Genomic DNA, 21813 nt, shown 5'->3' on the forward strand with positions numbered 1-21813 from the left:
ATGTATTTATAGCGGATTATTAAATTTTATACTGGTGTTTTAAATCCTTATTTTTAGTTACATTCTATAATTTAAATTCTTTCCCCCCCTTCGTTAACCTGCGTAGCCAAATGAGAGAGGTTGCCAATGACTGTTGCAGAGAACAGTCTACGTCCTTTTCTTGATCACATCTAGATGGGTAGTTAACAACAACAACAACATTTGATTTATATACCATCCTTCAGGATGACTTAACATCCACTCAGAGTGGTTTACAAAGGATGTTATTATTATCCCCACAACAACAAATACCCTGTGAGGTGGGTGGGGCTGAGAGAGCTCTGAGAGAGCTGTGTCTGACCCAAGGTCACCCAGCTGGCTTCAAGCAGAGGAGTGGAGAATCAAACCCGGCTCTCCAAATTAGAGTCCCGCGCTCTTAACCACTACACCAAACTGGCTAGTTGTGTTAGTCTGTAGCAGTAAAAAAGAGCAAGAGCCCAGAAGCACCTGGACTACCACAAATTTTGTTAAGTCTTATAGGTGCTACTGGATTCTTTTCTATTGATCACATCTGCATTTCAAATAGTTATATCTCAACCTGTACTTCCTGTATTTCATGGCTCTTTTATCTGGCTGTTAAAAATAATCTTTTCTTCATAACCTCCTATATACATGTCCACCTAGCAAGGACCTACTGAATGCATTTGATGGCAGGCTCTAGTCCACGAACCTTTGTGCTGGAATAAAAACTTGTTAGGGAAGAACGAGTTATGGTATTTCAAAGGCTGGGCCTGAGTTCCCAACTCAGATGTTCCTTCAAGCAAAGGGCAACAATGGCCGTTTTCACACTCTCTAACATTGCACAAAACTCACAGAACGAGGGTGTCTTCATGGCGCGAAAACAGAATCATGATGGGGTGACGTCAGAAATCGCACCATGAAGACGCCCTTGTTCCATGAGTTTTGCGCGATGTTAGTGTGAAAACGGCCAATGAATCCTTCTTGCAAATTCATTTCCAAAATGCATGATTAAGATTGGGACTAAGATAAGAAGGGGCTTCTGTCTTCCTTCATATGACATCTTCTGGACCAAAACACCCCCCATCAGTAATCATGCAGGCCCTGGGAACAAACAGTCCCCCTGCCCCTGGGCCATTTCAGGTCAGGAAAATGGCACAGAGACAGGGGAGGCAGAATCCCTTCTTGCCTTGTGCAGCGATACTGATCTGACTTGAGACCAATCAAAATGGGTAGTCGTGTTAGTCTGTCAGTAGCAGTAGAAAAAAACAAGAGTCCAGTAGCTCCTAGAGTCCAGACTCACAAAATTTGTGGTAGGGTATGAGTTTTTGTGAATCACAGCTCACTTCTTCTTGATATCTGAAGAAGTGAGCTGTGACTCACGAAAGCTCATACCCTACCACAAATTTTGTGAGTCTTATAGGTGCTACTGGACTCTTGATTTTTCTACTGAATTGAGACCGTATCTGTTTGGGAAATGAGTTCCCAGTAGTTTCAGGTGGGTGGCTGTGTTGGTCTGCAGTCGAAGGTCAAGATCCAGGTCCAATAGCACCTTAAAGACCAACCAGATTGAAACTAAAAAGCTCAAACCCTGGAAATCCAGTTGGTCTTTAAAGAGCTGTCGGACCCAGATCTTGAGTTCCCAGGAAGGAATTGCTGCTGCTGTTTGAGTGCCAGGTTGGGAACCCAGATCGGTCTTGTGAAACACCATCATATGCAGTTTGTGCTCTACTAGCATTTAGGGTGCCACTAGGACTCCTTTTTATTTTTAGTTCCAAACATTATAGATCACTGTGGCTTACGAGAAACCACCTCACCCTCCCTATAAAACAGAGCCCTAGCCTGGCACAAAAAATGCTGTTTAAAAGTTCATCCAGTTTCTCACAGTGGCCAACCATATGCCCCTCGGAAGGTCTAAAAGCTGGGCACAGAGGCAATCTCCTCTTGTGTCTCCCCACCCCTCACTGCCCCTGCTATTTTGAACATGGAGATTTAATTTAGTCTGCACAGCTAGTTGTCACTGAGAGACCTAGCCACAGTGGATTTGTCTAGTCCCTCTTTTAAAAGCCACCGCCACCACTACTTCCCGTGGCAGTGAGTTCCACTAGTTCACAGCTCTCGGAGTGACCAAGTCCTTCCTAAAAGGCCAGATTTACCGGGAGTCGTTGAAAGCGTGCCACTCTCCAGACACGGGGTTCTTGCAGTATGCCGTGTAGTGGCCCCCCATGGTGGTCCCACTGTGGTTGGAGACGGCGTACAAGTTGTAAACAGCATGATCTGTAGGGTAAAGGAGACACACACGATCACTGTCCCGTTCTTATGTCAGGAGGCCACTGGCTGGGTTTTCTGTGTCTCAAACAAAAGACCTGCAGACACTCTTTCTCCTGCCCCCCAATGTTCGCGCAGTGCCCCAAAACTGTTCCTAGAAGGCCTACAAGCAAAACCAGCCGCAAAACCCATTTTGCTCCGTGAAATCTTTGGCACCGTCCTTTAATTCCCCCTTTCCCTGGCGGTGGAGAGTGCCATCAAGTCATAGCTGATTTACAGCAATCCCTGCTGGGGTTTTCAAGGCAAGGGACTAACTGAGGTGGTTTGCCATTGCCTGCCTCTGCACAGAGACCCTGGTCTTTCTTGGAGGTCTGCCAGCCAAGGCCGACTAACCAAGGCCGACTCTGCTTAGTTTCTGAGCTCCGACAAGATCCGGCCTGTCTGGGTTCTCCAGGTCAGGACCACCCCCCCCCATCTTTCCCTACTCAAACTAAACTTAAGTATATGTAAGTGGAATGAATGGGGATGCTTCCCACTGTTTATCCCAGCCTTCTCTTTCCTTCTCCCTCCCTCTGTGGTCTACTTTGTAACAAAGTTTATTTATTTAACAAAATGTATATTCTGCTTTTTGGCCCTCATAAGGGCCACCAAGGCAGCTAACCAGTTAATATAAACATAAAATGATTTTTAACACATTTTAAAACGATCAGAACCAACCAAAACAATAACAACAACACATTAAAACAGTTAAACCAGAGCTAAAAATGTACAAAACCCAAACAATATTTTTTGTTTGTTTGCATTTTAGACTTTTTAGATTGCAAGCTCCGCAGCGCAGGCCCCTGCCTTCTGGTACACTGCAAACGCACATGGGTGGCACTTAAGGAAATAAGCAGGACGTGGCAGCAATGGCTTTCCCTCTTGCTGCTGCTTGCCAGCGTCTGACAGAGAGAGGTACACTGCCTCTAAATGTGGAGGCTTCATTTAGCCATCAGGGCTATTAGCCATTGATCGACATATCCTCCTCAGCACTTTTAAATAGTAGTCTCTGCTTCTCTGAAAACTTGTTGGATGTTTTCCCCAAGCAACATGAACCTCAAAACTCACTTGGTGGTAACTTAAGTCTTAGAGCCAAGCCACAAGTGATGCCTGACACAGGTTGGACACTTGTTAGCTTACTTCAAGTTTTGATGGGAAATGTAGGCGTCCTGGTTTTACAGCTTGGCTCTCCATTACAGCTGCAAGACCAGGATGCCTACATTTCCCATCAAAACTTGAGGGAAGCTGACAAGTGTCCAACCTGTGTCAGGTGTCACTTGTGGCTTGGCTCCTAGGCTTTACCAATTTCGGCTATGAGGTGGGGGAATTTCTTCACCAGCTCCTGACTCCCAGTGCAGGTAAAGCTAAGCTAACTATGTCCTGTTCATGTTTTCTATGAGTCCCAGGGAGGGGATGTGTAGAGGTACCCTGGAAAACTGAAGTCAAACTTGCTTGCCTTGAAATGTGTTTAGACTAAGAGCTAAGCTACAAGAGATGAATTACACAAGGAGGAGCACATGAAGAGAGTCGCAGTGTTAGCCAGGAATTTAAGTTTTAAAAGAGATCGGAAGGCTTTGTCAATTTCCCCTCTCTACAGAGCCAGAATGCTCCTGAGATGGTCTGTCAATTTCCTCTTTGCCTCTGGAAGGCTCTGTCAGTTTCACCTCCCCTTCTAGGTGGGGAAGAGGAAATTGACCAACCCTCTCAGCAGCATCTCCCCTGGCTCTGCAGAGACAGGAAATTGACAAAGCCTTCTGGTCTCTTCTAAAACTAAGCTTCCCGGCTAACATTGCAACTCCCTTCATGAGCACATCCTCGTGTAATTTGTCTCTTGTAGCTTAGCTCTCAGTAGGAATCTGTAAATTAGCATTGAAATTCCACTGTGGGCAAATCTCCTCCAAATTTCTGTGTATGATGATATACAAAAGGCAGAATTTTTGTTGGGTGATGTGACCTGCACACTTGGACAACAGATTGGTACAGCTGGAACATTCTATATCCCGTCTCTCCCATATCCTGGCTAACAGGAAGTGACATGTTAGTCACGCTGTGTCGCATAGGAACCTATGGGAGCCAAGAATCACGTTATTTCCTCTGCACCCCTTCACCTGGGCTCCTCCTGTTCACTCCATCTGCGTATTCCTATTCTCAGCATCCTGTTGGAAATACTCACTGCAGCTTTGGGAAGCAAACTCTCTCAGGTCTAGATCCTTGAGCGGGAAGTTTACAAAGGTGGTGAGCTTGCTGGATCTCATCCGGGCTTCAGAGAAACGCTTCAGGTCTGGTACAGGAAGTTAAGGAAAAAGAGAAACTACAAGGGCAGGCTTATGGGGTGAAAAGGAAGCTCCTCTGATTCCTTTCTTTCCATCAAAGCAGGGAGCTGTTCCTATTTGGTGCTTCCTAGCACTGGAAAAACTGCTTTCCTTGCTCAGTGGAAATGGGTTGGTCTGTTAGCTTGTTTTGCTATGCCATAACTCAAAATTCTATGAAAAGCTAGTTTCTGTGTCCTGTATAAATTATACACTCCAAGCCAATCTGCTTCTTTGGAAAAGCTCATTCTGCTAAGAGCAAGATTTGGCTCCAGTAGCACCCAAAAAGACCAACTAGACTGCCAGGGTATGAGCTTTCAATGTTAAAGCTCCTTTCTTCAGATACATTTAGGCAGGGGTCATTTCATAGAAAAAGAGCTGGACGGACTCATTAGCATAACTCATTAGCATATGCCACACCCCTTGACATCATCAGAAGTGTGTCATTAGCATAACTGATTTGCATATGCCACACCCCCTGACATCACCTAGCCTGGCTGTTTTGGACCCAATCCTGGCCATTCAGGGCTGAAATTGGACCCAGAATGGCAGAAAGGGGCTGAAAATGGCCGAAAAGGGGCCCAAAATGGTCAGGACTGGGCCGCTGCTGAGTGGGAGAATGATCTATCACCTGTCAGAGGCCCAATCTGGGCCATTTCGGCCCCAATCCAGGCTGAAACAGGCCCCAAATGGCTGAGAGTCAGGTGGGCGGGGCCACCTGACATGTGACCCCTTTGGGGACCTGCCGGAACTGCGTTCTTGTGCATTCCCCCTCGAAATGAGCCCTGCATTTAGGAGTGAAAGAGTGTAGGGTTTTATCCAGCCAGAAAGTAGGAGGAGTATTTAAAGTAAGGGTGTAAAGTATAATGATACTGTAATTAGCTTGATAGAGTTGGGGTGTGAAAAGCAGAAATTCAGCATCTGTAGTAAGAGAAGAATCCCATGTCCCTGTTAAGCCCTGAGGGGACCCTTGTTCCAAATTTGCCCCTCAGGGCTTAATAGGGACATTGAATGGAGACAGAGCCACATGGTAGAAAAAGGATACGCAGCACTAGGATCTTGGGGAACCTCTGGATGCTGAACTTCTTCGTGCACTTCGTCCTGGCCTTGCAGCGGCAACAAGTCTGGGGAGAGGGGGAAGAAATCATACTGAGCATTGGTGGTGTGGGGAGACACTAGCGACATGCCCTGAACTGCTGTCCCAACGGCTATTTGTGCTGCTGCTTGCAGGGGACCCAGTGCTACACTCTCACACACACACCTGCCATGCTGGCACGCTGCCTCGCAAAATGACATCTGTTTATGTAAGGATATGCAGCAGCGCCATAAGGACACATGTCCATTATGACTGGGATCAGAGGAGGCCAGAGGGCTTGTTAGAGCCTGAAATATGACACGAGCTTCTAGCTGAGGAATGAGGGGCTGAAAAAAGCACATTCTTTCAGGGCAAGCGAAACATGCGAAGTGGGCAGGGCAAGTCTCTAGCTTACAGAGTTGCTCTGAGGATAAAGTGACGAAGGGAGGACCATGCACAAGAGGGGCTGTGACTGAAAGCCAAGCTACAAGAGACGAATTGCACGAGGAGGAGCACGTGAAGGGAGTCGCAACGTTAGCCAGGAAGCTGAGGTTTAAAAGAGATCGGAAGGCTTTGTTAATTTCCCTCTCTACAGAGCCAGGGAGATGGCTGCTCAGAGGGTCTGTTCATTTCCTCTTTGCCTCTTAGAAGGGGAGAGGAAACTGATAGAGCCTTCAAGAGGCAAAGAAGAAATTAACACACCCTCTGAGCAAGGATCTCCCTGGCTCTGTAGAGAGGGGAAATTGACAAAGCCTTCCGATCTCTTTTAAAACTCAGCTTCCTGGCTAACATTGCGACTCCCTTCACGTGCTCCTCCTCGTGTAATTTGTCTCTTGTAGCTTGGATCTGAGTGGTACAGCATCTCCTCGGCACGCAGATTCAGTCCCCAGCATCTCCCATTAAAAGGATCAGGTAATGTGACAAACCTCTGGAACGTGGGAAAGCCATCACCAGTCAGAGTCGATCACACTGACCTTAAAAGACCTCATTCAAAACTAGGCAGCTGTGTGTACATCACTCCGAGCCCCTTGGAGGAAGGGCAGGATAAAAATGTACCAGAGAGACAGACTGTGCAAAACTCCTGAGCACCCGAGACAGTGGGCCTAAATTCACATTATATTTTCCTTGAGTCCCCCCCCCCCAGGTCCTTGGCATTTGGACATGTGCTGGAAATTCCACACTCGGAACTCCATTTCCAGGTGTGCATGTGTCGATTCCGATTGGGACCATGGTGGGCTGGGACAGGAGGCTTAAACCTCCCCTTGGTTCCTCATGCGGGGGGGGGGGGGGAGGCACAAGTTGCCCCATTGAGGAAAGCACATAGACCAATGGATTGCACATAAGTTTCCACAAGAGGGCAAATCTGTCCCTCCTTAATGGGGCTATTTCAGGTTGATGCAAGGGAGTGTGAAAGAGAACACAGCCCTGATCCGTATCAGCCCCATCCACCTAGAAATAGTTCCAATGCTTTGTTTCGGCTCCGATGTGGATTTCTACTTGTTTCCCATTTTCTGCAACCCGAACACTATCGTACTGTTTATTGAATGTCCCAGCCGCTGCTCGTATTGATTTACACTGTGCAATCCGCTTTGAGTCTCATTAAGAAAAGTGGACTATAAATAATGTAAATAATAAATAAATAATAAGAAAACCTTACAAGTGCATGTCGGATCATTAGGACCTGGGGACAACAGAAGGAAAGTGTAATGTGTAGGTTTAACGCCCCCCCCCCTCCAAGCGTGTACACTTCAGACAGGGCAGAGGGGAAAATCTTGACATTCACTGCTCATAAAATCCTTTCTGAAACTGGTATATGCCATGCACGTTAGGGAAGGCTGCTTACAGAAACACAATCTGCTCACTTCATCAGTACATTCTCTCCCCTCCCCCCCTGGACTTTCATCTTGGACCGTTCCTTACGGGCTTCTCGTCTCCGTCCAGCACGTCCTCCTTGGTAAAGAGCCGCATGCAGTCAATCAAGTTCACCTCCCCGTAGCTCTTCTGGGAAACGAGAGAAAGAAAAGGACACGCACCCAGGAGCTGGGGTTAGAGAACCATTGAGCGGGAGATCTGGGAGTGAGAAGTTTAGGGGCTGAGAAAGCAGAGTCGAGTCCTAGAACTGAAAAGGGCTTTCAAGGCCATGAAATTAAACCCTCTGATCTAAAACATTCCAGAGAGATGGCTGTCAAGCGTCAGCTTAAAGATCTTCAGAGAGGGAGAGAGCTCACCCACCCCGAGGTAATTGGTTCTACTGTTGAACCTCTTAACATGCGTGTGTTTTTTCTAATTAACTTAAGCCCTATAGCTCTTTCTCCTCTAACTTAAGCCCCATAGCTCTTGTATCACTCTCTGGGGCAACAGAGAACTAGTCTTTGCCCTCTTCCACTGGACAGCCTTTCAAGTAGTCACAGAGTATGATCATGTCTCCCTCAGGCTAAACATACCCAGTTCTTTAAACCTCTTCTTGTAGGATATTTTCCAGCTTCCCCCAACCATCTTAGTTGCTTGCCTCTGTACCTGTCTACATCTTTCTTAAAAGGTGTCACCCAGAAATGGCCACAGAATGAAGAATATATGTCAGAAGATGCAGTGTTAACCAGGAAGGGTAGTTTAAAAGGCAGAGCCAGCGGTAGGTCAAAGGCTTTGCTGTATGAAGGGGCTGTGAAATGCCAGAAGGGAAACTTCAGCCCATGATAACCTCTCTTGGTCCAAGTCCAGCTTTGGAAGGCAGCTCTAGCCCATTTCTATTCTTCACTGCCCTCTGGTTGCAATCCCACACAATTTAAGACTGGAGAAGTGAAATTGACAGAGCTTTTGGGTAGGTGAAGATGAAATTAAACCCTCTGAGGAGTGATCTCCACCTGCTCTGTCTTTTAAAACTATGCTTCCCGGCTAACACTGCGTCCCCCTACACTTGACCAACACGCACCGAGGCGTCTTGCGTAAAGAGACTCTAAGAGGGAACTATTCTCCTGACCTAGATATGATGCTGTTATTAATGCAACATTAGCCTAGGGCGTGATTACCTTGGCAATGGGCAGCGACAGGTCCCAGAAGGGATCAAAGGCCGTAGAGCAGTATCCGCAGGCACCACATGTCAAGGAGCTCTTCAGCTGCCCCACAAATAGATCTGCAGAGGAAAGGAGACCATGAGGAGGGAAGCAGGCAGGTAAGGCTGTCTGCTGACAGCCACTGGCCAGTCCCGGACAGTATCGAGGGGCTGTTGAAATTCAACTCCTTTCCCGTAAGCAGCAGCATCAACCGACCCTCAGATAGATGCGAGGGAGGGTCAACAGGCAGTCTTCAGGCCAAATTCACCCCCAACGCAATTTTATTTGGCCATTTGTAGACCTACCAATTTATCTTTCTCCCCATATCAAAAAGTGGCCACCTTCTTTCTGATCTGTGTGTGAGGATGGCTAATCTGTGCCTTTCTGTATATACATGCTGGTTCAAGTTCCATTTTGAACCTTAGAGCGGAACCACAAGTGACAAAAGGCACAGGTTGGACACTTGTCAGCTTCCCTCAAGTTTTGATGGGAAATGTAGGCATCCTAGTCTTGCAGCTTGGCTCTCTGACTGATGTCCAATGGGCTTTTCAACTGTCACTTGTCCAACATTCCGCCAAGCTGCCTACATTTCCCATCAAAACTTGAGGGAAGCTGGCAAGTGTCCAACCTGTGCCTTTTGTCACTTGTAGTTCCACTCTTAGACTCCATCTTGGAAGACATCTGGCTTCTAAAGGCTGCAGCAGTGACTCGTCCTCCTCGGTTGTCTTAATTACTAAGAAGCAGTCTCTGCTCTGAGCATGACCCTTCCTGGGGAGGAACCTATCTGAGCCCTCCTAGTTTCATTAGGCACCTCTTCGAGTCTGAAATTCAAGAGCTCTTCAAACTGGTCTGCAACACCTGCATTCACCCGGAGGCGAGCAGATCAAGAGCTCACTGCCAACGTGGCGTCCTCTTCTCTGTGCATTTGCAAATAACCACATCAGGGGGCTGCTGTGCAAAACAACGTTTAAGTTGTGGCCTCTGAGGAAAGTGCAGCTCCTTTCTTGTACCCAAACACTCTGCGGTTCAGCTAATCACAACATCCCATCTTGTTCAGAGCACAGACAATAAGTTGATTCAGAGTGTCAATTACTGCTTGGTTCAGGGAGCTCTGACGCTCGAAAGTTCATACCCTGGAAATCTAGCGTGTCTTTAAGGTGCTACTGGACCTCGATTTTGCTCTTCTGTTATATCTGTGTTTGCAAAAAGGTTGCCCTATAATTTACAGTGCAATCCTAAACAGAGTTACTCCAGTCTAAGCCAATTGATTCCAATGGCTTAGGATTCTGCTTAGGATTTCGCCCTTATGTATCTGAAGAAGGGAGCTTGACTCTACAAAGCTCATCCCCTGGAAATCTAGTTAGTCTTTAAGGTGCTACTGGACCCAAATCTTGCTGTTCTACTACAGATGGCTACCCACCTGAAACTGCTTGTATCTCAATCTCCTCTACTTAAGATTCTCCTGATGACAGTAACCCCTTCCCTATACCTGTAGGGTGATTTCTGAAAACGACTATGCGGTCGGTCTCCAGAGCCACACCTTATTTCCTACCTGCCACCCATCATTCAAAACCTCCTTCCTATTGTCACCTGGTTTTCCTGCCAGGCACTCACCCCCAATCCGGCTGTCTTCTCTGTTCAGGTATTTCATCCACATCTGCCTCCCTTTTTCATCATCACTGGAAGAGAAAGAGAGAAATTGGAAGAAGCTCACCAACTGGCTCCCTCCCCCACCCTAGCCCATTTCAGGGCTGTAGGACATCCCCGCTTCTTATTTCTCACTCTAACAGATACCCATCACATCTCTCTGTCAGATGGCTGCTGAAGCAGCTAACTTGCTTAAAATGCCATTGAAACAAGCACGCTACCAATAAAACTTAGCAACAGAGAACAACAGCACTTTAAGAGTCTCTCTACACAAGACGTCTTACACGGGGATGCTCAAGTGTAGGGAGATGCAATTTTAGCCAGGAAGTGTAGTTTAAAAAGACAAAGCCGGCAGAGATTGCTCCTCAGAGGGTTTGTTAATTTCATCTTCTTCTCCCTGAAGGCTCTGTCAATTTCACCTCCCCTTTCCCCAGAGGTGAAATTGACAGGAGGTCAATTCTCTTCTCCTCTTCTCCTTGCTACTTATGCTTCTGTACAGAGGTAGAGACTCTTATAGCTCATCTACACTTCCATTTTAAATTGGTTTTTACCTCTTTAACTGTCATGCCCCCCCTTCCTCCCAGAATCCTGGGAACTGGAGTTTGGTGCAATCCTGATAATGCTTTGTTAGAGAGCCTTCAGTTCTCTCCCACAGAACTATAATTCCCAAAATTCCACAGGGAGAGGAAATTAATGCCAGCCCAATTCAAGTTTGTGGTGCATATCTCCTTGAACCTGTAGGCTTGCAAGAAACCTAAGCATCTTGTCAGATGTGATGGCCACTCTCTCAGATGTAATAGCCATGAAGAAATGGTAGTTTCAAACATAAACATCCTCACCAAATTTTGCAATGGAGCAGAATCATATATGTAGTTCTGAACCATGCCATAGAATGTGGATCAACAAATCCACAAAATGGAGCTAGGGACAGAAGGGGGGATTTTTGTACAAACCTGAAGTCCAGGTTTGCAGAAAAATCTGAAATCTAAAAAACCTGTGCAACTGGGCCGTTGTGCAACTGCCCCAAATCTGACCCATGGGTGGCAGCCACAGCACAAACCCAGCCAAACTTTTCCCAGGGAGAGGCTTCCTAGGGGAGGGAAGGAGGGAAAGCTGGAGGAGGGGGGCAGATAAAGGCAGGTAGGCTGGTTGCGTGAGAAGGAGAGATGGAAGCAGGAAAAAGGGACATGCTATTGGAGCTGCCGGGGAGGGGAAAGAGGAAACAGTGGGAGTGAAGATGTGGAGGAAATTAGATGCCCCCCACAGGTCCTTACAGGTCCTCTGCTTGCCAGAATCTATATGCGACCCCTTTCCCCTTTGCCTGCTCTTCCCTGATTTGCCACATTGCCCTGCAACTCACGGGAGATGGTCCAAGTTATCAGTGCCAGCCTTGGGGCGCACCAGTACCCGATTCACTTCACTGTGGAGCCCGTCGAGGAGGAACCGCAGGAACTCCTGAGCGTCTTGTTGGCTGCAGAGAGCAGAGAGGCAAGAGTTACCCAGCGGCCTCCTGAGAGCCAATTAGGTGCTACAAATGGGATCCTGAGAATCAACGCAATATGGCAGCTCATAATGAGAGGATCCAGTGGCTCTCGGCAACTCCCACATTAGCCATCCATTTGCCACCACTCCAGGAACTGAACTATATGCAACATTTTTCTTATGTCCTCTCTGTATCAACAATGAGGATTTCCAATCAGACGTGTGCTGCAAATTCCATGCTTGGAATACAGTTCCCAGACACACAGGAGCCCGGTTTGGATCAGGATTACAGTGCGCAGGGGGGGATTTAAACTCTCCCCCCACCACATCATTTTACCTGACCTGCACAGCCCCACAGAGACGCTATTTGCCCTGCTGAAGAGACGTACATGTATTTATGGCACCCTCCACCATGTACTAATATAAAATACATCTTGTCTACCTTACAGGGTCGGTGCAAGAATTCCCGAGATAATGTAGGTGAGCCTTCTCGTACTCTGCCATCACCAATTTCCCCCTACTCTCTGCCTGCTCCTTTGTCAGTCTTAGGATTGGACTAGAACAGACTCTGGATGGGAGGTCTGCAATGGGGTCTTCCTGGCACTATTTTAAATCCATACTGCAGCCACATAAGGGCCATTTCCACGCACGTTGAATAATGCACTTTCAATGCACTTTCGCAATCCTTTAGAAGTGGATTTTTTGTTCCACACATGGAAAATCAGTTTCAAATGTTCACTAAAGAGCATTGAAAGTGGATTATCCAACGTGTGGAAGCAGCCATAGTCCTAATTTGCAGAAAGAAGGTTCGAACCAGCATGGGTTTGCCATTGAAACTGCCCTCCCTATGTGGCTATTAACCTTAGTAGAAAAGCAAACAGGCGTCAGTGTTTCCCCCCACTCTTGTAGGGTTAAGAGAAGCACTGGACAGTTTCAAATTGCATAGGAGAGGAAGAATAAACCTCCATTTCTCCAATACCAATCAGGACGGCTTGCAATGGTAGTTTAGCTTTAAATACCCTGGGAAGATCCAACTACAGATCACCAGTGTTTTGTCCACCTTAGCTCTTAAGACCATGCACTCCATCCTGGTGTACACATTCAGTGTGTGTGTGTGTGTGTGTGTGTGTGTGTGTGTGTGTGACACTGCTTTGATGTTGTGTGGAGCACTTTGCTCTTGGCTGACCCCTCTCTACCACATGTCTAACAGCAGTTGGCTGCGGTGGGGATTCTGTGGCTCACCTCACTTGGCACCCAACACCTTAAAATGCAAATGGAAGCAAAACAGTACATGGGGGGGGGGGGGCGGAGGAAGGAAGGGAGTTCCCAGCCCCGTTTCGCTTGTAGGCTCTGCCAAAGGAGGTGGAGTGGGATTAACAAGGAACATTTAGTGCCATCAAGGCATTTCTCCCTTTTTACTGTTTTTCTACCATCCAAGCTCTAAGATAGAAAAAAAAATCAGCATGCAATGACCAATGACTGGGGTGGGCTGGCAGAAGAATATGAGAACTGCTGGGGGCTGGAAAGAATAAGCACCCCAGATTTGGCATTTGTCCCACAGCAACATACAGGCCATTTGTATATTTCCCCCCAATGGGGAAAGTATTGGCTAGGTGGGGCATCTAAAGTTGGGAAAACGGCACAGCGGGAATGTTGATCCCTTCCTCCTTCCTATAAACAATTCTTATCCAAATCAGTGTCTACCGTAAGCAGGGCTTTTTTTCAGCCGGAATGCGGTGGAACAGAGTTCCGGAACCTCTTGAAAATGGTCACATGGTTGGTGGCCCCGCCCCCTGATCTCCAGACAGAAGGGAGTTTAGATTGCCCTCTGCGGAGTTCCGGAACCTCTTGAAAATGGTCACATGGTTGGTGGCCCCGCCCCCTGATCTCCAGACAGAAGGGAGTTTAGATTGCCCTCTGCGGAGTTCCGGAACCTCTTGAAAATGGTCACATGGTTGGTGGCCCCGCCCCCTGATCTCCAGACAGAGGGGAGTTTAGATTGCCCTCCGCGCCACTCCAGCAGCCCTGGGAGCATGCGCACACAGAAGATAGCGTCTTCTCGCAAGAGTTTTGCACAATGTTTCACGAGTTCTGCACAATGTCATGCAAAACTCTCGTGACAAGACGCTATCTTCCGTGTTTTTGCGCTACATCTCGCAATGTTTCGGAAGCAAGTAAGTAGTGTGAAAAGGGCCCTTAAGTGATATGTAAAAGGGGGAAATGTGTTGGAGACCTGATTGGGGATCTTCCAAGCATCTGGTCTGATTTTACCCTTTACAGTGCTGTCCTTTCTTGGTGATAAGCCCCACTGAATAACCTGAGTAGCAGACTGCTCAGGATTGCTCTCTTAGCCATCCTGGAGGAATTCAAAACATGTGCACATTCCAGGAGGCACACAACCTAATCACTCCTCCCTCCTTCTCAAAACGAATCACTGCCAAGTAGAAAGGGGGAAATGGACAGGTGAGAAGATCTCTTACTTGTAGCCAACAAAGCGAGGGGCGTATCTCTGGATCTGAGTCTTGAATTCGGAAGGACTCACGGACTCATTAGGAGAGGACGTCCACAATGCTTGGATGAGCTTGGCAAACTCTGGAGCACAACGGGGAAGGAAGAAAGAGTGAATTCTGATAGGGTAGCTTTGTTGGGAGAGATCAATCATATTTCCTCGGAATACATTGGACAAAAATGAGCACAATTGGTCTGAATGATGTCTGCGACTTGTCAAGCCAAACGGAGCCACGAGCTGTGCATGGTGGTCCACCAAGCACTCAATAAAAACTCTGCTTTGCTGCTTGCCAAGAATGGAAAAAAAAACTAGGGAAGGGGGCTTTGCTGAGGCCCTGGTAGGCCCCAATACTGTGTGGCAGCTGTATTTGCACAAGTGTTACTCAAGCTGGACAAGGACAGATCAGCAATTTGAGGGGCCTTGAGCCCACAGACAAATCACACACCCCCGTTATCTTTCCCCCAGTTCCCCATCCAATATTACCTCCTCTCTTGTCCTTTAAAGTACAGTAAAATCATATATACGCATATCTCTTTATAAAAACCATACAAACACCCCCCACTTCCCATTCACTGCACATTAAAATGTGCCTTCCAAATGGGATGGAAGTTTTCACTGGTCAGCTTGAAAACTAGAGCCAAGCAACACCTGACATTGAGAGATGGGTAACCCTTGGGGGTTTTTTTTGGTGAAAGAGATATAGCAGCTGTGCAATGCTCAGATTCAGACTGGGCACTGATGTTGGGACGGGCAGCCCTTTAACCCGTTCCTCTCCCATGGTTTCTTCAGCTGAAACCCTCTACACTGTTGTTATCTTTGGAAAGGAACAACAGAAAAAATGAAGTGTCTCTTTTTCCCTACCAGAGACAAAAACAGCAGGGCGGTGGTGGTATCAATTGACTAAATTCCACTGGGGGGTGGGAATAAAGGTTAACTCGCCCAGTCTCCTTCTGCCCAAATTGGAACCCTTTATGGCTGTAATGTCTCTTTAATCCAGAGGAGTTAGCCATGTTAATCTGTAGTAGCATAATAGTAAAGAGTCCAGTAGCACCTTTAAGACTAACCAATTTTATTGTAGCATAAGCTTTTGAGAACCACAGCTCTCTTCGTCAGATGTGCATGCATCTGACGAAGAGAACTGTGGTTCTCGAAAGCTTATGCTACAATAAAATTGGTTAGTCTTAAAGGCGCTACTGGATTCTTTGCTATTATGTCTCTTTAAAACACTGCTGGGAAGATTCTTTAACAGACCCCTTAGTGTAGGGGAGGACGGAAGCTTTGCAAAATCCCACCCTATCTAGGGAGAAAGCTGTTTTTTCTCCTTGCCCCCAAACCCTTCCAGTATGACTGCAGAGCATGTTGGCCCATGCACAGAAGAGCTCCCTTTATGGCAGCCACAGGCAAGCCGCAAACATCCAGAAAGTTGATGAAGTTCTGGATGGGCCACCATGCATGGCTGATGGTGTTATGCCTGGTGGGTCACAGCTTGGGTGGGCCTGCCGCATAGGAAACACCTGTGAGGACCAAGAAAAGCTTTCTTTGCACTGCAAGTCACCCAAGGGGACTGCCTCATGCATGCCAGTTTAGAGCTGTCAACTCTAATTTGGGAAATTCCTGAAGATTTGGAAGAAAGACTGGAGATGGGCAGAGTTTCGGGAGGAGAAGAAGGTTCAGTGGGATTAGAATTCCATAGACTCCATCCTTTAAAACTGCCGCTGCCTTCAGGGGAATTAACCTCTGAGGTCTGGGGATGAGCTGTAATTCTGGGAGCATTTCCTCATTGTATTAACTTTGAGCCAAGCTACAAGTGACGAATTACACTTGCCTGGCAAGTGAACAGACTCACGTGTATTCCTCCCTGTTCACTTGCCATTCACTTGCGCTCCACTTGATCAAGTGAAGAGCAAGTGAACAGCGAGGAATACACGTGGGTCTGTTCACTTGCCAGGCAAGTGTAATTCGTCACTTGTAGCTTGGCTCTCTGTCATTTGCATGGCAGGAATCTCCGAGGAGTGAGAGAGGAGGGCACAGCAAACTCTTACCTGACATAAGGGCCATCTGCATGCGGCTGTTGTTGTTGAGGTCTCGGAGGTACTGGCTTTGGAGGCAGTAATCCCGAAGCTCTTTGGTGTTACTCAAACACTGAAGGATTGAGTTCATAAAACACTGTGGGAGGCACGGAATGCGAGTCAATCAAAGGCCAGGCAAACCCCAGAACAGAGCGGGGAGGGGGGGACACTTTGCGCCTGGGTCAAAACTGCCCCCCTAAAGAAGTAAGCTGCCCTTCCCCCCTACAATATGCCGCCCAACGTTCCCACTTTTACTCAACTTGGCAGATCTCAAAGAGTGTGAGGGGGGCAGAGAATTCTTCCTTCAATGCAATGATATGAATGCTATTTTTAAAAGCGGAAACGGTTGAAACATCAGCGTACCCAATCACAGGGAAGAGGGTTACTTTTGTGCACATTCTATACCCAGGCTCTGTGCCGACACATCATCGATCATGCATATTTATTTATTTTCTTCACTTACACTTCACCTTTCTCTCCAAAGGGCACCCCCAAAGTGGCTTATATCATTCTCCTCTCCTCCATTTTATCCCCACAACAATCTTGGGAGGGAGGCTGAGAGTATGTGACGGGCCAAAGGCCACCCACCAAGCTCCCATGGCAGAGGCGGGATTCAAACCTGGGTCTCCCAGATCCTAGTCTGACACTCTAACCACTACACCACACTGGTACTCACCAGCTCGTACCTTTTCTCCATCTCTGCACATGCGTCATTGTTGCATGTGGAGAGGCTTGAATAAGGCGGCTTCAATGTCCAGTGCCCACAGCAAGTGAGGAAGTAGAAAGCCTATCCCAGATCTAGGAAAGGGTAGCTGGGATCATAGAATCATTCAGCTGGAAGGGCCTTTCGGATCATCTAGTCCAACCCCCTTCCCAGTGCAGGAACATCCTAAAGCATCCCCGACAAGGATTTGTCCAGCCACTCCTTGAAGACTGCCAATGAGGGGGAACTCACCATACCTCTAGAGTCAGTTTGGTGTAGTGGTTAAGAGTGGCAGGACTCTAATCTGGAGAGCCAGGTTTGATTCCCCACTTCTCCACTTGAAGCCAGCTGGGTGACCTTGGGCTAGTCACAGCTCTCTCAGAGCTCTCTCAGCCCCACCCACCTCACAGGGTGATTATTGTTGTGGGGATAATAATAACATACTTTGTAAACTGCTCTGAGTGGGCATTAAGTTGTCCTGAAGGGTGGTATATAAATTGAATGTTATTATTATTATTATTATTATTATTACTGCTTTCATTGCCAATAGAGAAGCTGCACAGCCAGAAGAAGAGGAATACATCTGAGCAGGGCCGATGCAAAGTATTTGGTCACTCCAAGCCAGGTACACCCACCATCCCCTTTTGGGAGAGCACAGTCACTGTTGGAAACTCCCCCCGCCGACCATCCATGCCACTGGTGGGGAGCTCTTGGGATGGAGCAGTACTCCCTAACTGTGCCGCACCAAACACTTGCTTGGGTTGTTGGACTATCTGCAGGTTAACCAGCAGAGCCCCCATTGCCTTCCACTGATCCAAGATGCTGGGGTGGGGGAGGCTGACCAAACTGGTGGAGAGAACGGCTGGAGCCGCCCCTCTTTCCTGCCCCCCTCCCCCCTCCCCCCGAGTGTGTGCGTGAGTGCATCTTCCTGACTTCTTCCTGCTTGAGCATCTGCTGCAGGAGAAGATCCGAACGATAAGCTATTTTTAAATTTCAAAAACAATTCTTTTTTCCTTTCGCCCACCTCTGCAATTGCTATCAGCCAAAGGACAGCTCACTCGGCTGGCAGCAGTTGAGGCTTGCCCCTGCTTCGTGTTGCTGCGAGTGGGATGGCAGGTTACCATCAGGGCTGCTCCAGGCTCCCCAGCTGGGGGTCCTCTCTGGTGTGTGTGTGTATGGGACAACAGGGCACTTTTGCTCTGGGAAAATAGTCCCTCCCTCTCCTTCCTTCTGCAGAAGACTTGCTTCTTTTCCTTTTGACAGGGAAGAGGTCTGCTAAAAAGTTAGCCCTCTTTTGGAACATGTCATGGGGGAGTAGCGTGCCACGGGGAAGGGGCTGGCTGGATCGTACTTCCAGCCAGGAACATTTAAAGCACTTTGAGAGTACCTGAGTGGATCACTGTTGCTTCCACTGCCTTTTAAGGAATAAGGACCTCATGTGTCACCTTTTGAAAGACACGCAATGAAGATGAGGAAAGCTAAGTGTGGGAGGGATGGTGAGTAATGAACAGACTGAATCAAATGCTGCAATCATAGCAAAAAAAAATTCTCCTACGGACTGGACTGATCATTCCCGCCTGTGTGCGGGTAGCGATTAGAGTGTTGGTCTAGGATCTGGGAGACTCAGGCTTGAAACCCCTGTTGTGCCAGGGAAGCTCACTGGCGTCCTCGGGCTAGTTGTGCACTCCCATCCTAACCCACCTCACAGGGTTGTTGTGAGGATAAAAGGAGAGCAGAAAGACGTATGCCACTTTGGGTCCCGGGGGGGGGGAAGTGGAGCATGGACAAAGCAAGCAAGCAAGCACATTAATTAATTAATTAATTAATTAATCCCTACTCTTTGGGAATTGCAGTGCTGTGAGGGGACTTGGGGATTTCTAACAGAATTCTCTGTTACCTCCCTAACTGACAATTCAAAATTTACCCACTTGTGATGCTGAAATACCAAACAAATGGACAGATCCATAGGCTGAATTCCGATCACAATGTGAGGTTAACATTTACCCCCCACATTTGTCTTCCCTCCCTGTTTTGCCAGTCCAAAAACACCTGGGCCGATTCCAGACGGCAATCCAAAACGTTGCGCGTTGTCGCGCGTCATCGCGTGGAAAACGCGAAATATCACGTTTTCTCGCGTGAGTTTTGCACGAGGTCATGCAAAACTCGCGCGAGAAAACGCGATATTTCGCGTTTTCCGCGCGATGACGCGCGACAACGCGCAACGTTTCGGATTGCAGACGGCCGTCTGGAATCGGCCCTAGTTTGTTTGACAAATTGCAGAACGGGCAGGTAAAATATCCGACAGGTGGGTATCTTTATACTATGAGAGTTAAACAGGCATAAAATGAGTTTGTGGTACAGACATGCTCCCAGGGTGGAGAAAATATTTCACTAAGGATGTGGGATTCCTGATGCAAGATAGTGCCTCAAAACCTCAAGCACGTGGGTGGGTGGAAGGTTTTGAACTCCATGCCCCATGCTTTAGCATACCACCCCTGCTCTGCAGGGGTGATGAGCCATATCCCCAAAAAGAACCATGATGTGGCAGCCGATTTTTGCTCAATGTGCTCCTCCGCCCCCATGAAGCGCGTCACTCATGTGCAGCCCCTGATTCCCCATATCCGCCACATGGACATGCAAAGAGCTTTTCGGACTTTGCAGAGGTCTTGTCTGCTCTCTTACACCTGAGAGACACGTAAGGAACCCCCTGGCAGGCCTTGGAGACTTCTCTGCCTCTTACTAGAGGGCTGAAACAGAACTGGGTGGTGGTGGGCGAGAGGAGACGCTGCTGTGTGACAGTTTCCTGAGGCGGTTACAGGACAAGCCTTCAGGGCTCGGCCTGTACAAAAGGCGGGGGATTCCCAGAACTCTTGTCACAAAGAGGAACTGAGAGGCTGAGGAAAGACCTGTCGAAATTTCCTCAGCTGGCAGCATAAACCTACTCAACAGGCTGACAGAGAGGAAGGCTAAGTCAGTTTGCCACCCTGCTTATCAGACCGTGGCACTCAGAGTGGCACAGCTCAGTCACAGCTGGCGTATGAGGAGGTGGCACACCAGTCCTGGAGGAAATTCATCCATAATACACTCTGGGGCTCCAGGAACCTGACCACCAAACACCTGAGGTGTTTTAGTCACGTCAACCCTTTCTCCAAGATGGCGTCACTTAAGTAAGTCCCGCCAGAAGGGCCAATAGGAGCCTCTACAACAAAAGGCTTGCCTAGCAAACGGCATCCACACTACAACACATCTTAGCTTTGTGTCACTTGAACTGACACAGCTGCCCGCAAAGAATTCTGGGGATTGTAGTCTGGTAAGCAGACAGAGGATCCCATTTACCCCTTTGCAGAAATACAACCCCCAGAGTTCCCAGAGGAGAATGAGTAATTGTTCATCCAGTCCGTAGTGTAGATATGCTCAAGTAATACACAGGGAAAGAAAAGAGCGGAAGGGACTTACTGTGTTGCCGAGGTTACGGAGGCCAGTCAGACCCTGCACCGTCTTGGAGTTCTGTGGAGAAAGAAGAACCGGTGTAAGATTTGCAGCATTAGGAGCAAATGGTTAAATTCAAGGGAGAGGGATAATCTCTGCTTTTCCCTCTCTTCAGCCTGAGACTGGTTTGGGGGACTGGAAGCTTCCCTTTCAATATCCTGTTTAGTCCTAATCCAGTTTTGTTGTAACACTTGAATCCACCAATTTGGACAGGCACCAAACAGGAAATAAAAAGGGAACTTTTATGCAATGGGGACATGGGAACATGAGAGCTGATCATCATTCGGTTTCGGGATTCTCCAAACCAGATGTTGGAGGATCACCTGAAATGAGCCTGTAGCTGTCAGAAGTTGTTTGCAATGCCAGGATTCACACCTGGAACAGGGAAGTAACAAAACTGAGGAGGAGGTTCAAAGAGTTCTTCCTTTTTAATAGATCCAGAGAAGTTAGCCATGTTAGTCTGTAGTCACAACATAGTAAAGAGTCTTACGAAGAGGTTCTTGAAAGCTTATGCTACAATAAAGTTGGTTATTCTTAAAGGTGCTACTGGACTCTTTCTTTTTAAGAGCAGGAAATGCAATCAGACCCAAACCTATCTGAGGTGGGGGTTAGGAGTTTCCAGGCAGGCCTCTTCTTGGAGAAATCAAGCATTCCTTGAAGGATAAGATGCTACAATACTAGAAGCCATGTGCTAAATGCTTGTCCGATAGAGTAGCAGTTGCCAAAAGACTGAGCTGTGAACGAGGGAGTCTTGGGTGCAGATCTCAGTACAAATTCACCCAGTGGCCTTAGACATGTCTTTTTCTCCCAGCCCTGCCTCCCCATTTGCAACACGGGAAAAATAATACTGACCCCCCCCACACACACACTTTGCAGAATTGATATATCAATTACTGATCAGGCAGGTGAAGCCTTCTGCATATCTCAGAGCTACAAATGCTAAGTCGGAGTCCTGCATTGGTCCTTCCAGTTCTTTTCTGCCTTAGGTAAAGCCACTTTTCCAGTAACATTATTTTTTGTGACCCTTAATCTGTCTCTTTCCATCAGTGTGGCAGGCAATAAAAAGCAAAATCACAATTATATAAAGAAACAAAGCAGTAAGAGAAAGAGAGAGAGAATCAAAACCAAGAAGACAGGAATAAAATACCTCCTGAAGGACAGAGCTGGCTAAACCAA

General features: G+C 47.6%; 1 protein-coding gene across 2 annotated transcripts in view; it reads right to left on the reverse strand.

The window, feature by feature from the left end:
* The window catches only part of USP2 (ubiquitin specific peptidase 2), a 76190-nt gene that overhangs the window by 6284 nt on the left and 48093 nt on the right, over positions 1–21813 (reverse strand). For both annotated transcript variants that reach the window (XM_054998195.1, XM_054998196.1), the window contains 10 exons: positions 20605–20655; positions 16419–16542; positions 14348–14459; positions 11746–11856; positions 10353–10417; positions 8715–8818; positions 7609–7689; positions 5659–5737; positions 4478–4585; positions 2154–2274 (listed from right to left, as the gene is read on the reverse strand). In XM_054998195.1, the coding sequence (XP_054854170.1) occupies positions 2154–2274; positions 4478–4585; positions 5659–5737; positions 7609–7689; positions 8715–8818; positions 10353–10417; positions 11746–11856; positions 14348–14459; positions 16419–16542; positions 20605–20655 (956 nt within the window). The remainder of the gene's footprint in view (positions 1–2153; positions 2275–4477; positions 4586–5658; positions 5738–7608; positions 7690–8714; positions 8819–10352; positions 10418–11745; positions 11857–14347; positions 14460–16418; positions 16543–20604; positions 20656–21813) is intronic.

The sequence above is a fragment of the Eublepharis macularius genome, chromosome 14, assembly GCF_028583425.1.
Source record: "Eublepharis macularius isolate TG4126 chromosome 14, MPM_Emac_v1.0, whole genome shotgun sequence".
Classification (NCBI taxonomy): Eukaryota; Metazoa; Chordata; class Lepidosauria; order Squamata; family Eublepharidae; genus Eublepharis; species Eublepharis macularius.